The sequence below is a fragment of the Buteo buteo genome, chromosome 16 (assembly GCF_964188355.1).
Source record: "Buteo buteo chromosome 16, bButBut1.hap1.1, whole genome shotgun sequence".
Classification (NCBI taxonomy): Eukaryota; Metazoa; Chordata; class Aves; order Accipitriformes; family Accipitridae; genus Buteo; species Buteo buteo.
The window spans coordinates 5,420,554-5,435,760 of record NC_134186.1 but is presented as its reverse complement, the minus strand read 5'-3'; the positions used below and the strand labels follow the sequence as shown (position 1 = coordinate 5,435,760).

Genomic DNA, 15,207 nt, shown 5'->3' with positions numbered 1-15,207 from the left:
GGATGAAACCAGGAATCAACCAGCACAGCACCAACATGTACAAGATACATAATGTGCAGGAACGGGATATATAATGTGCAGGAATGAGACCGTACATGGATTGCCACGGGGCACGTCTGTAACTCCCTTTGCTTTGCAAGCAAATGGAAAAAAAGTGGAGGAGCGACCGGCAAAGGGGCTGGAGCACAGCGGACACATCACTGCGGCATTGAACGGATGAGGTTTCTGTTCCTGATAAGCTACGGGCTTTCTCTGTCAGAAGAGATCATATCCACCTGGATGAATATAGATAACTGGCCTCTAAACTGCCATAGAAATATAAAGCATTTGTTTAGTTTCTTTATACTCTGCAGTGATAATTGTTATATAAATCCCCAAAATGTTCCTGAGCATTCTCAGAATGTAAAGTTTCAAAGTTTTTTTGCTGATGACAACCAGCCTTATCTCAAGATTAAAAAAAGGAAAAGCAAGAGAGAGACCGTTTTAATTAAGAAGTTAAAGAACTGAGTTTAAGTGACAGAGTGCATATCTCATCACTCTGGGATAAGATACCCTGAGCACTATGTTCAAACATTGCTCTGGGCAAAGATTTTTAGACTTCAGGTCCTTTGGAAATGGTAGATGGAGCTGCAGAAACCACGGCTTTGCAAAAGCCACGGGTATGGCTTCAAAGTACTTGTCATTGGTTCAGAAAGACAGCATGCAGTAACCTCAGCAGTGCTCAAAGCAGCATCACGGCGGCTAACCCGAGCCATGGCTTTTGAAAGGAAGCAGGTGTGTGTTTAAGCTGCTCTTCTCCAGGAAATATGGGCAGAAAATGGACAGAGATAGATCGAAACAACTCCTGTCCCTTCCCTCTCCGCGCCAGGTTGGGGAGAATGAACAGTCCCTGTTTTTCTTCACATCTGTTCCACTTTTGGGAAGGACATTCAGGCAGGGAATCCCAGCCGGAAGCATCCCCCCAGCTTCTTCCATCCTGCATCTTCTGCACAGCACGTGGCACCACAGCATCCTTCCCCACCTCTCCTCTCCAGGGCCCACCTTCTCAAGGTAAGTCTTCCTAAACTTCACGCCAAGCTTGCTGGAGTTCAAGTGCATCCTAAGGCATGCTCCTCGGATGCAGGCACGCAGCCCACTGAGCAGCACCGTCCATCCGCTGCCTGTGCTGAGCACGCAGGCAGCAGGCAGACTGCGCTGCGACTGCTCTCCTTCACACCACGGTACGCCTGTACCAACAACCCAGCGACTTCTACACTTCCAACCACTGAAAGAGGAAGACTGTGTATTAAAGGCAGTGTATTAAAAAGGGAAGAATACTTTCCAATGAAAAATCAGCGTCCTCACAAAACAAAGTCCTAAAGGCACAAACCGGTGAACTAATCGGAGCAGGTTACAAGAGTAATCGGAAAGATTCCTGCGAGATTAAAACGAAGGGTTTCACTATCAACCTAAACTTCAGAGAGCCTCAACCTGTACACTGAGAGCAAGAGAGGCAGTTCAAATGGTCCGTGATACACCACGGTCCTTCAGATCAGACAGCACATGCCGTATTTGCCTTATGTCTTTTTCCTGCAAGCTTATCTGCTAGCTTCCTAAATAACACTGTTCACACAGATACAGATCTATAAAGGGTTATAAATACATGTATTTATATATATTCACACATTTTAGTCCCTGTAATAAAAGTCTGCTCCTTTCTCTTCTGTGCTGCTGGAGCAGCTGCCAACACTGATGGCACTGGTGGCTGTTCTCAGAAGTAATTGTGTCTACACCAATCCTCCAGAGAATGCAACAGAAAGCAGATTACTACCGAAAGGAGAAGCAGTGGGCTCAGCTCAGTCCCATAATTACTATATACAGAAAAGAAACCCCTTAGACACAAAGTCCCATCTTCCCTCCAGCTCGTAAACCAGTTCTGCTCAGCCCATCTGGGCAACTCATCTTGGAGCCTACACAGCTCAACCAGGGTAACTCAGATAAACGTGACCATCATCCAGACATTTACATTTGTAGGCAATAAACAACAAGCGGCATGCAACGGTTTAGTTAGAGAAGTCAAAACAATCGATGGCTTTAACATTAGAAGTGTGTCCTGATGTGGTAAAGTCAACATGCTAACAGAGGAGACGTACCTAACAGTAGGTTACCCCATTCCTGTGACCTAAGCAAACATGCGTCAGTTAGTTCAACACAAATTAAATAAAACACATCTGAAGTGCACCAAGACCACCAGATTCAGAAAAATGATTAATCTATGTTTACAATAAATATTTCCTTGCAATGGGTTTTCTCCTATAACATGGTGTATTTTCTTGGAAACAAGAATAGGGGTGCGAGAGGGAAGCTGTGATGCTTTGCAAAAGGCTTCCCCCAGTGGGAAAATGAAAAGTTGCCTGTCTCTGTCTCTAAGTTAACACTAACAGCAGCATTGATAATCAACACTTTTTATTTAAATGCCAATCTTAGTTTCCTAGAAAAGGAGTGGTTATGGATTAGATTCAGCAGATTACTGTAAAGCTTCTTTTGGATCAGTATCAAATGTTCTTCAGCTTGTGAACATCTTACATTTAAAACAACAAGCTTAAAAGCAAGTCTTCAGCAATTCCTACGTGGCATCTACAGGGGCTGAAGAAGCAAACATCTCCTCCCACGTATTTACACTCCCCGTCTGCCCTCTTACAGCAATCAGGAGCACGGTTCAGAGAATTTGCTTTAGCACACTAGGAAACTTCAAAATGGACCTGGCAATCCATGACCACTCCTGCCAGGTCCTGGATCACAGCTACACAACGACACACAGCAGGATTAACACGACGGTCGCAGGGTGTCCCTCCCCGGGACAGTGAACTATGGAGATCAAAGACCAGGACAAGGAAGATGCGGCAGAGGCTACGGCCAAGAAATTCTGGAGCTTTGGTCTTGAGGTTTCAACATGACCCTGTTGCCACTCAGAGAAAGAGCAGCCACCAAACAGTCAGTGCTATGACCAGGAGAAAGGACATCATAAAGGGAATACGTGGAGAAGGAAAAATGCTAGAGTACAGCTGACACTTTTTGAGTGATTTCTGCTCTTCAGGAATTGGAATAGAAACCTTTGGAAGAGTTTCTTCACTTGCTTGCCGGGGAAAAGCTGTCTCAGTAGGTATCTCCTGCTTTTTTAGTTTGTCTTCATCCTGTACTAACAGAGGACGTTCCTGTGTCTGCTTTCGTGGTAGAAGATCAAGAAAGACAGAGAGAGATGAACAAAAATGACAGATGGAAAGTGCCCAAAATGATACTTGGAGGTGTGCAAAGCGTTAGGACAGCCTTCCTCTCAATGGAAAAATAAACTGCCCTGGAGAGCAGAGCCGCTGGTGGCTTGGGTCGCACCAGCCTTAGAGCTACAAAACCTTGCGCTTTCTGCAGAGCTCATGAACATCTGGATCAGGATCACATGTGTTTTGACGCAAAGCTCTGGATTGTGATCATGCGTATTTTGTGCCTGCCCTCCCAGAAAAGCGTATGCTCAAAACTTACTGAAGTGTGTTTTGGAATTGGAATGGTTGAGACAAAAGTTTGAGGCATTAGAAATAGAAATGGTGTAGTACAAAACGTGGTCTCTGACAGCTTCCTGTTCTACAGTGCCCTTAAAAAATAGTGTCTGTTAAATATCATTGAACATCCAGACTGCAGTGCGGATACAAAATGCTTTTTCAAAGTTCTGACAAGAGTATCAAAATTTTGATTGTTTTGAAAATTCTACTGGAACAAGTGAAAAACTGTTAATCTTAGAAATCCCAAGCGTGGAACAGGCGGGATGGCAGTAGGAGCACTGCAAACTCCTTAAATTTGGCTCCGCATTTTTAGCACTTTTGTTTCTGGAGTCTAAAGAATGTAAAAAACCAGAATGAGTAAATCATCACACAGGATCATGCAAGGGCTCTAGCACTTCCGTTGAAGAAAGAAAAGATAGTGGGAAACGTTGCTGTTTAGTAACTCTCCATCCCTTTAGTTTGCCAGACCTGGTCAAACCCAAGTGTACCTAGGAGAGGAAAAACTTGGCTCTAAGCTCTCTCAGTTGAGCTAGCCTCCTTTGATCAGTGCGGTATTTCGGGACTGGTTCTTTGCACACCCCTAAGTGATGAGTATTGGGGAGAAAGTAGCTGGGAGACTGGGCAGCAAAAGAAAATATAAAATGCAAGAGTAACATGATCATTAAAACAAAAAACGGAAAGAAAGACAACATAAAAAGAACAGGGTACAGTTAAACTTTCATAATTGCTTTTCTCTCCAAATACACGGTTATATCTTTCATGCAGCTTTTTCGAACCAGCCATGCACCAAAATAAGCAAAATTGAAAGCTGCAAAAGCTGCAGCAGTGCAGAAGTCCTCTCGGTGTGAGTTATGAAACTACATCATGTAGCCAAAAGAAAAAAAATGTTATCCAGCAGCTGCTGTTGAGTTTTTGCTCGGTGCCATTGCAATAGCAAAAGTCTGGTTCAGAAGCACATATCAGAACAGCAGCTTTACCTCAAGCCCACCAACCTGTCTCTCAGAAGATAGGACAGTGATTTTCTTGACCTGGACACACAAAGCGTGTTAAGGTTCAGTTGTCTTGTAATAAAACATATAGGAACAGCAGAAAAGCAGCCCCTGGCAGAATACCCTTTGGCCACTACAGCAGGGTAAAGATACCACCATGAACAGGAGAAACAGGATTGCTTTGCATCTTTAAGTGATTTACCATCCTTAAACATTAAGCGATCTTTAGTAATCAATGATAACGATAAGTAATCATTAAGTGATTTGCCATCCTTAAAACATGTGCAGGTGAAGGAAAACACCCTCCCTGGCAGGTGCCTGGTGAAGATGCATTTCTGGAAGCTCACAGCAGAACATGTCCACCTCCACCTCAGAGCAAGACTACTTCAGAGAGGATCAGATTAAGAGGGAATTTCCAGAAATGCAAATCCAGGGCTGACATCAATCCTTGCATCGCTGTGGACCACCGCAGCCTTAGATGGGGAAAACCACAGCATCCAGTTATCGTGAACAGCAGCCCCCCCAAGACCCCACAATGCGGTCACCATGCAAGAAATTCTTCATAATAACCAAGAACATAATTCCTAAACTGCAGCTGTGGAGCTTGAAAGCCCCTACTCTATCCCACCCGCACATCCATAAACCACGTGGCACCATGGGCAGAGCTCTGCATCAGTCTGCTGCCCAAATTCCTGCAGAATTTACACTGAGACTCAGCAACCAAAGGAAAGTCCATCCATGTGTTAAACACACTAATTCCAAGGATAGTGATCAATCCTCATTAGTTCTTTTTGTGAGTTTTGTTTTTCTAGGGGGGCGGGGCAGGGGGGGAAGCCCTATAATTGTCATGACTTTTCTCTATGCTTTGAGGAATCTGTAGTAAACCTGGCTGCTAAAACCCCTTGTACCTGTTCTGATAATCCTCCCTCCACTGCAAGATTATTTCTGTTTAAAAAGTATCTCCCTTGCAATGGTTTGAAGATGAAATGCAAGCTTATCTGCAGCGCTGTGGGCAGCAACAGGAGAAGCTAGGCTTAAACCAGGAGAGACTCCACAAACTGCCACCACTGCAGCCAGGATGCAATTTTTCAGTTGTAATGAAAAATCGCATTTACTGTTTAAGAGACTGATTACTACGGGGTCTAACTACAGTTTTACTCACAAGCTTCAAATCTGAGCTAGGTAACACCAATATTAAACAGAGAAGCTGTCTGTTATCCCAGAAGAAACCAGTTGGCAGACAGATCTCTGCTTCTCCAACTCGGTTTCTTTGAAAAATTACCTTCTTAAGGAAATTAGCAGAGAAACTGTGAATGTATGTCGCTACTAACATACAGGCACTGTTCCTGTAAGGAGAAAGATTTCCATCATGTATGAACAGCCCTGCCGTAGCCACCTGAGGAGTCTTCTTGAAGCCTCCACAGCAGATCAGCACCTGCAGATCCTAATGCAAGACTAAACCCAATGACATACCGGATTAACTGGAGAATAAAGTGACTTTTGAAAATTGATACCATCCTAGTGCTTCTCCACTGGGTGATCTGTAATATTATCTCTGAAGTAATAATTGCCTTTAACTTAGGTGTCTGGGTTTTGGGGTTTTTTTCCCACATTCTGGGGAGATACATTCCCTGGCACCAGGAATAAGCCAGTCCCCAAGACAGCCATGTGAAATAAAGTCTATCACCATGGATGAAAGCCACGCTAGGAAAAGCAGCATCAAAACCAGGTGAAGAATTCCTACCTTCTTGTCTACCAAAAAAAAAAAATCACATTTTTATGATACTACAACTAAAGCATCGGTTCTCTCAGAGGCCACTATACATGTTAGAAGTCAATATTAACTACTAAAATTCAAGATAACTAAAAACTAAGGGGAGCTGAGGCTGAATCCTAGGTTGCAAAGCTGTCCCTTGGAACAATGCAGTGCACTAACACCCACATGCCACTGAGGTACTCACTCCATCCGCTCCCATGGGAATCTGCCCGTTGACGTTGAGGGTTCGGAAAGGGGAGTGAGTGGACAAACGTTTGTCCCATTCACTCGGCCGAGGCTCCGGGACGGACTCCATAAAGTTCTTCTTCAACTCACTGATGTTGGCATGGTGTTTCTTTATTTCTTCTTGGGTCTTATCTAGATCCTATTAGTAAAAGGACAGGATAAATGAAGAGACACGGAGATGACACCTGCGATTGCCTAGGCTGCCGCATAGCAAAGCTGCGCTCAGCAGAGTTGTTGCCGACTTCCATCAATTGTGCTCACACTGCAAACACACAAAGGGAGCGTCCTCTCTCCTCTTTCCTCTTGTATTATTTGGGATAAACTGCAATCGGCAGGGAGTGGGGTCTCCTCCAGGAGCGGGACGTGCCATCGGTTCATCTCGAGCTACACCAAAACAGATGACAGCTGAGACATAATCTCACGGGTTTTCCCCATATGGGATTTTTTTAAGTTGCAAGACTATGTTTGTTTGGGTTATTTAATTTAATGCCTTTAAATTGGGTGGGTTTGCTTTCTTTTCCCTCTGCTAGCCTGAATATTCACAGCTATAAATGCAATTAATGTTTAAGAAAATGTTTTCCCAATTTTATTTATTCTCTTCATACCTATTTCTCTTTCATCCTACCAGGAATTAGCTCTGGTCCCAGAATACCCCCATTACCTTTTTTGCCCCCCTCTCATCTCATCCCTCCAGCAGCTACCACAGGAAGTTTTAGACTTCTGAAATGAAGATGAGATGACAGCTCTTTAAAAATCAAACTGAGAATTTACTTTATGCTGGATCAATCAAGAAACTCCTGCTAAAATTCTTCATGTGGAAAAAGCCAGATTTCTGCTCTGTGATGCCAGTTTACAGCATAGATGCACAGACTTCAAGGCAAGTCAGCTCTCTTCAACTTGTTTAAAAATAGCTTTTCCTTGCAAGCAAACCAGAGTTTGTTGAAAACAAAGCATTTGCATAAAATAGGCATAAGCCAAACAACAACTTTTCTGGACGGTGCCAAAAAGCAGCAAGCCTCACCTGTTAGAAAGGGGGAAATTAAGGTCAGTAAAAGCATTGCTGGGCAATTTCACTATTTTTGTGCTTTTAGTTGTTACTCAGCCCATCGATTTTAGAAGATGGGAGAGCAAATGCATCCCTAAAGGAGGGGTCTCCCCACAAATATCTGTGTCCCTGCAGCTTACCCAGGACACACCGCCCTCCCTCTCCTGGGCTATAGCCCCAAATGCCTCATTAACAACATTTGCTCTTTTTGGCACGGTTCTAGGGGAAAAAAACCAGTTTTGGCATCCATCCCAGATGAAAGCACAAGGCAAGTGCCTGCTAGTTAGAAAAAAAAGCACAAATAAGTCTGCCGAGGACTCCAGGATAAAGACCTACCCAGGTCCAGGAGCCCTACAGCTGCTCCTGGTTTAGAGAAGAGAGAAAGACCACCTTGGCTATCCACCACTGCGCAAGAGCTGGTCCTGGGAGGGTTTGCAGAGAAGCTAAAGCCACGAGGAGCTACGTGGAGCCAAAATGGGTCTTGAAAGCATCTTGAGGAACAAGCTCGCTAAGCATTAATGCTTTTCCTCTTGTTTTGCCCTTTTTGTAAGAACACGGAGCATGGGTTATCGAGCACGGAGCATTAAACGGCTTTCAACAAAATCAAGTAGCAGCTTCAGGAGTGTGAGGTCTGCCGGAAAAATATCTGATCTGCCAAATGCATGGATTAAAAAAAAAAAAAAAAAAAAGGAATAAAGTTGGTGAGCTGCTGGGGTCAGCCCTTTTCTATGGGAGGGCTGGAGCACCTGCAACAGAACAGTGGGAAGGGCAGCAGAGAGAGGGAACGGGCTGGAGAAGGGGCCAGGTGTCAGAGCCAAGTATTGCACTAACAGGAAAAAGGGGTTTAGAAGCAATGAAAAAGCTCTGTTTGGGGTTGGGGAGATAGAGCTGTTTGAGTTGGGTGAAAGAAAGCAACAGGCACAGTCTTCGCAGCACTCCAGCGGCTGAACCCTGCCCGTTGTGCCACAGACCCTTCGCTCATGGCCGAAAGCTCTAAGTTGTAGCAGTCAAAAAAAAAAAAAATTAAAAAAAAAAAAAACCCCAACACCCAAAAGCTGCAAAACTTTTAAAATTCAGGTTAGGAGGAGGCAGTTAGTACACTTCACTTGCAAGAGATACCAACATGGAAACCCTACCAGCTGCTGGTGCTGCAATTTTGAGTAGAAACACATAACACAGAGTATCAGAAGCCACAAAACGTCTTCCATAACACAGTGTATTAAAAAAAATAAAATATATGATTGGCATGGTCTGTTCTGAGACCGTGCTTAGGCGAAACCAAGTGTAAAGGGCTCCCAAAGCCAAAGGGAACAGCTGTACGGGGAGGGATGAAATGGCTTCTCGCCCGCTCGCCAGCCACCCATGACCATCGAGCCCCCGCGTCAGCTCCAAGGGGACCTGGCGCCGATGCAGGATGGGGCCCCGGGGACCGGTAAAGACACTGCAAGGCAAGTAAGCATTGGGAGAAGGGATTGCAGTGCTGCAAGACCAGCAGCAACGTCTGAAAGGAGGACTCGCTCCTGTCTGAAGCAACGTGGACATCGCGGTAGCCTGAACGCCACAGAGGTGACAATTTCACCTGCAGCTTATCCTGAATTTTGCATTTTCATAGACGGTCTTTTCCCCCAGGAAAATAATTTATTTCAAGCCCCCCCCCACAATTCATGTCACCATCAGCACCCAGTGGATCCAAGAGCAGACCTGAGCACGCAGCTCTGCCAATCATATATTTTGGGTAAGTATGAGAGAATGAAAGTCAGAAGAGGTAGAAGGAAGAATGCCTGCACATCGTCATGTTTACTGTCACCATGCAAAAGCATATTAAAAAAAAAAAAAAAAAAAGGTCTTTCATGCAACAGCATGCAAAAACAAAGGCAGCAGCAGAAGAGGAAGAAAAAGTTCAGCGCAGATGCAGAAGGTCTAGGCAAACGCAACTGAAAAAAGCTTCAAGTTCATACAAACCTCCAACATTAAATTGCTATGCCTGATATAAATGTTTTCACCATCTAGCCTCTTTGATCTTTTCTGTGAAAATGAAAGAAAAGGGGGAAACAAAACAAAAAAAAAAAAAGAAAAGCACAAAAAATTAAAATGTTGTTCTTGCGGGATTGACAAATTGGCAAATTAAAAAAGTTAACTCAATGTTGGGAGTGCAGCACTGTGCCAGCGTGGGGTGGGGACCCAGCCGCAGGGACACCACCAAGAAATGGGGGTTCTTGCTCATGGAGAATGGGGAAATGCAATGAGTCCTTTAAAGAGACAGCTCCCAGGCGTTTGTCGGCTTTTGCCTTCATTTATATTGCTCGCCACAAAGAGACAGTTTACCCATTTTCAGTGGAAGCCTTGCACAAAGTCACAAGTTCATATTCCTGATAGTGATGCATGCCCACCCCAGTGTACGAGGCTGTACTGCCTGGTGTAACTTTTACAGGGCCTCAATGTGCATAGTAACTATGTCTTAACCATCTTTCCCATCTTGGATATTTCCCCTATTACTCAATCAATACAAAAAAGCATTACACTTTTTTCTTTTTTCCCCTGAAGTGCACACTATATGGTTTTCTTCGGTTTATAATTAAATTTGTTACAGAGAAGATAAATTTTATCAATCAAACCAAGTGTGTTTCCAACATTCAACATGCATAATTTTAGCAATCAGACTGTCTATGGGACAAAAAGCTGTTCATTTTGAAATCAAATATTTGATAGCTGCAGTTTATAAAAAAAACCAAAAACCCAACCCAAAGCACATGAAGTTGGAGCACTGTCTTTTTAAACAGGTTACAGATGCATGAATGATATGGCAAATTTGTTTGGTGAAAGTGTAAAATGGCTAACCTTCCTCATTCTTATCAGTTCTTCCTCTTTTTCTGCAGGCTGCTGCTGTTTGGCAGTGATAAAAAAAAAAAAAAGTTGTTGGTTCATTTAACTATGTTGAACCTCACTGTTTAACCTTAAAAAAAAAATGTGAGCAACCTAACTGAATTATTAGCACAAACCTGGGGCTGGTCACCATTCGTGGTGGGTACTGTGACCTCAATGTGCGTTTTCCTCACCTACATTTAAGAAATAAATTGGTAAAAACATTTCTTGTTAGTAGACTTGTTTAAAGAGACCATTTAGTTTCAAAACACAGCTGCATAAAGTTGGTTTTGAAATGCTGGGTGAACATGCAAAAACCAACATGCAGTCCTCCGGAAAGAGTTAATGACACCGCAGCTCTCTGACAGTCTGTTAGTTAACAGCACATTTACAATAATTCCTTCAGCTTGAGAATTATTTGCATTTGAAACCAGTGCTCTCTAGTGCTTCTGAAGAGGAGCTTCCCACTTGCATTAGCTTTGCCAGGCAATGTTTTCAAATTTCAGTTGCAGCTGGATCTCCCAGTGAAATCCATACCAAAAGCAACATGCTCAAATTAACACAGACCTTCTCAAAACCAGAAAATTATTTGTTATGCACAGGTATTATGCTCACAGAGTCAGTAAGAAGAGACCTATCTACAAAATCAAGCCTAACATCACAAATTAAGCTCTTTACTGTCTGTAAGTAGAGAGCCAAGATTGTCTTAACACTTTAAGGAAAGTATTTTAGGGAAACTGGATTGCCAAATACTCTGAAGGCGAAAGCATCGGTGGGTGTTAAATGAAGTGATGCAGCTACATTTGAGAAACAGGGTAAATATGGCACGTTCAAATCCACAATTTCCTCCCACATCTACATTTAAAGAAAAAAAAATCCAGTGTTAAAGCATTTAGGAAAAGACCCTGTAATAAGAGAGATGGGATGAATAAAATTTACTTGTTCTCAGTTTAATGCTAGGGAGGGCGAGCAGCCGTGCAGGAACAGCATTACAGGAACTGTGTGCCACGATGCACACTCCAAAGTGCCAGCCTGAAGATCCCTTCAGCATTTTCCTTTAAAAATTACTGGTCACACAGGCCACAAAATTTTTTAAAGCAACTGTCCTTTCTTCACCTCCATCTCCCAGCTTAATTAATAGTGATCTCCCCTGGAGTATGTCATACAAGACCCACCACGTGATACGTTACAGCTAAAATGTGGCTCCGGTAATGCTGAGAACAGCTAAATAGTCAGAGTAATGTGAAAATTGTATCACAAGGCATACAGCTCTGCTGCAACATTGGAAGGTTTCAGTCAATAAGATTTGTAGAATATTAAGGACACTATAATATGAACAATTATTTTTCACATTATGTTCACTAATGGGAACAATACACATATATCAACATCAGCAGAGGTCTCAGACATCTGTAGAAAGCTCAAATAATGTTTAAAAAAATTTCATTTAAACAATAAACTCCCTAATGTCTCAACAGTACCATTCAAAACCAAAGTTTTAGTCCAGTTTGCAGAAACATATTAACAGCTCTCCCAGAGAAAGCCTATCAATGTCAAAAACATCTGCATTCAGACGCTGGGCTGTGGACCAGATCTGTATCACCAATTTCACTGGAATTGCTCCTGCTGTCATACCAGGAATCAGCCGAGACAGCCTAGCAATGGGTGAGCCCTATATTCACGTACCATAAACTTGCATGCAATTCTTGCCAGCTTTTTTAATGCCATTATCAGTAAGTTGCATTTAGTTTAACTGCAACCACCAAAACCCAGCCGCCCTGGACCTCCTCCTTCCTTGCACCTGGAGGGTCAGGGCTGGGATTTCCCTGGGACCCAGACCCCCGTACCACCCCATGTCTGGGCAAGGAATAAACCCTTTGCTGCCCAGGAGGGGAAGGTGCACAGAGCTGCTGCTCTGGCGTGGGTTCTAGAGCTGATGCTCCAGCCCAGCACAAGCGCAGCCTCTTCCAAAGAGACTCTGGTCTGACATACCTTTGACACATCGGCTGGCTCCGGCTTGACTTTCTCCGGTGGGATTTCTTCACGTCTCGCATCGGGTTTTGCTGTTTCCTTTTCTACTTTAGATGCAGGAACTGCATCCTTCCTGTCGGGCTTAGCTGGGACTGGTTCTGCAGCGTGGCTCTGAGCGATGGCCGGGGCAGAGGTGGGACGGGGACTCCTCTCAGGGGTTATCACAGCCACTGCTGAGTATGGGGGAGAGACAGACAGGGACAAGGTTCAGAGCGGGCAATGTTTCTAAAGCGCCAGGCAAAGTCTCTCCTAGTTACAGTGCTGACATTTAAAAAGAAAGGGAGGAGGAGGAGGAAAAAAAGGGAAAAGAAATAAAGATGTTGAGCAAAGCAGCTTGTGCATTTAGTACAGGAAAGTTGAGATTATTTTCCTTATGGCATAAATAAAATAAAATAAAACCCCACAACAGATGGTTTACAAAAAGCAAGCTTGCACTCTGCAGAGAAGCCACACCAGAAAGGCAAATCTATTTTTGACATCGTGCCATCAATTTCTGGGTCCTTCACAAACAACTGACACAGAAGTCCATTCCAATGCAACCATTAAAATAGAAACACTTATAGCTGTAGTGAGTTCTTGACTCATTCGCATCTCCTCAAACAGAAACAGATGGTTTCTGGAAGGGCAACACAGGCTTTCCCCCATCTCCCCAATCTTTTCAGCAATTCAAACAAAAAAATAATCAACAAGCATTGCTCTATAAAACTTCACAGCAACTTCCAGGTGGGTTTCAAAGCAGGCTGGGGCTGCGTGTCTGAGATGGGTATCTGCTGCTGCAGCCCAAGGCACCACTGCAAGAAGATACCCAGCATCTCCAGATCAGTGACAGTGCAGAAATGAATAGCATGCTGCCAAAAAATCATCTTTCCAGAGGATGACAGTCTTAAATACAAGTGCTAGGTACACACAAAATCAGCTGCCTACTCCTTTTCTTCAATTCCTGACTTCCCAGACAGTTCCTGGTCCCAGAAAAGCTTGACACCTCCAAAATATTCAAACCAATACTGTGTGACAAAGCAAGCCCCAATTAAGTCACTGTGCATATCTATAGATGCAGTAAGCTATTTAGTTCTCCTGATGTTGGTTTTTATGGCTGTTCCACTGAAAATATACCTAGTCACCTAAAATAATTTCTTTGACATGGTCTCATATTCCTAAAGTCACAGTTCATGCAATAAGGGTCACACTGTGTAACCTGTCCCAGCCAATACAAGGTTACTAGCATCCATCCAGCTAGTCAAAGACACTAGAAAATTTGGCATTAGAAAAGAAATTGTAATTTTAAGTAACTCCTTAGTAAGAACTCCTGTTTCACTGAGAAGATAACTGCATCTCATCAGTGTGTATAAAACATGTACAGAATAAAGTATCCATGTGGTCAAAAACATACAAGATGTAGGGGCAAAAAAGAACCCGATTTTTCAGAGACTGAAATTGTACTTTTAATACAAACTCCTAGACACCGTATCTTGCTGAAAATCCACCCCAAAACCCATACCACCACCGCCATCTCTGTTATCTCGCCTGCTCTTCAGCACAGCAGTTCATTTCTGCGAGCCAGACATTGTGTGATCCTTTCGGAAGGAAAACCGGTGCTGCATCCTGGTGTATTTATGCCACTGAAGCAGTTACAGCCACCGGAGATGTTGTACAGAGGGACGGTGAGATGGCAGGGACAGTCGGGATTAGGAGGATGCTGGGTGTGCAAAGCCGTCGCGGTGGTACCTGACTCCTTCGGGACCGGCTCTAGTTCTCTCATCACCACCATTTTTTCTTCCTCCTCCTCCTCCTCTTCAATTGGGCTTATCTCAACACTGCCAAGAGCACGTTTGGCTAAAAAAGTTATGGACGTGTTAAAATGCCACCTCGCAGATGAAGTAGCAAATGAAATACTGCCATCAGTAAATCCGCACAGTCACCTCTCCTGCTTCTCTCACAGTGCTTCAGAGCATCAAGACACGCAGGAAAAGTAACAACAGATACCAAGCTTTTCCTTTGCCATTCAACGATGAGTTCTGTGCTGTCCAGAACTGCGTTATTTTAGTTACATTTTCTTGATTAACTACCTTTGGCTATTTTGACACATGATGATTTAAACACTGTAAAAAAGCACTGCTCCAAAATGAGATATAAAATACCAATCATCATCACCTCGGCCAAGAAAATGGTTCCTCCTGCGAACAAAAGTGTCAAGAGGAGGAAAAAGAGCAGGAGGTGAATGAGAAGGAGCAGCTGCAGCCGGAGACTCCTGGACGTGCTCGGGTCTGACACTGGCTGCTGTCTGCTCTGCTGCTGCCCATCCCATGGAATATCCTCCAGTCTAAGCGCAGGGGCTGGTTTAGTATTTCTCATAATATTCAAGAAAATGGGTGACGTTCTCAGTTACCTCCCTGCATGGCTTCAATCTCTTCTTCCTGCAATGACTAACCAACTCTGCTTTTAATTATGATTAGGGTGGATCTGGCTGCAGCAGTGAAGTTGCTCTGAAAAAACACCCCAACTAGGGAAAAAGCAGGCTCCCTAGCAAAGGAAAAAAAGCAGAGTGTAGGTGACCTCCAGCAGTCCTGGAGCACACCACCTGATTTTCAGGCACCGCAAGTTCCTACAGCTCAGAGGAGCAAACCTTACAAGAAGGAACAGTAACAGAGGAGCGTTAAGAGGCCACTGCACACTCATTTCAACATGCAGGCACGCAGCCAAGCCACAGCACAGCACCTCCTCATCTCACCCAGAAGCACACCCCAA

At 43.8% G+C, this 15,207-nt stretch overlaps 1 protein-coding gene across 19 annotated transcripts in view; it reads right to left on the bottom strand.

Annotated features, from left to right (window-relative positions):
* EPB41 (erythrocyte membrane protein band 4.1) overlaps positions 1-15,207 on the bottom strand; it is an 87,457-nt gene that overhangs the window by 16,868 nt on the left and 55,382 nt on the right. For 2 of the 19 annotated variants that reach the window (XM_075047654.1, XM_075047645.1), the window contains exons 14-20: positions 14,188-14,295; positions 12,424-12,635; positions 10,569-10,625; positions 10,408-10,452; positions 9,532-9,594; positions 6,484-6,663; positions 4,511-4,561 (exon numbers count right to left, since the gene is read on the bottom strand). In XM_075047654.1, coding sequence (XP_074903755.1) covers positions 4,511-4,561; positions 6,484-6,663; positions 9,532-9,594; positions 10,408-10,452; positions 10,569-10,625; positions 12,424-12,635; positions 14,188-14,295 — 716 coding nt within the window. The remainder of the gene's footprint in view (positions 1-4,510; positions 4,562-6,483; positions 6,664-9,531; positions 9,595-10,407; positions 10,453-10,568; positions 10,626-12,423; positions 12,636-14,187; positions 14,296-15,207) is intronic. The other 17 variants (XM_075047647.1, XM_075047657.1, XM_075047650.1 and 14 more) reach the window with 14 other exon arrangements.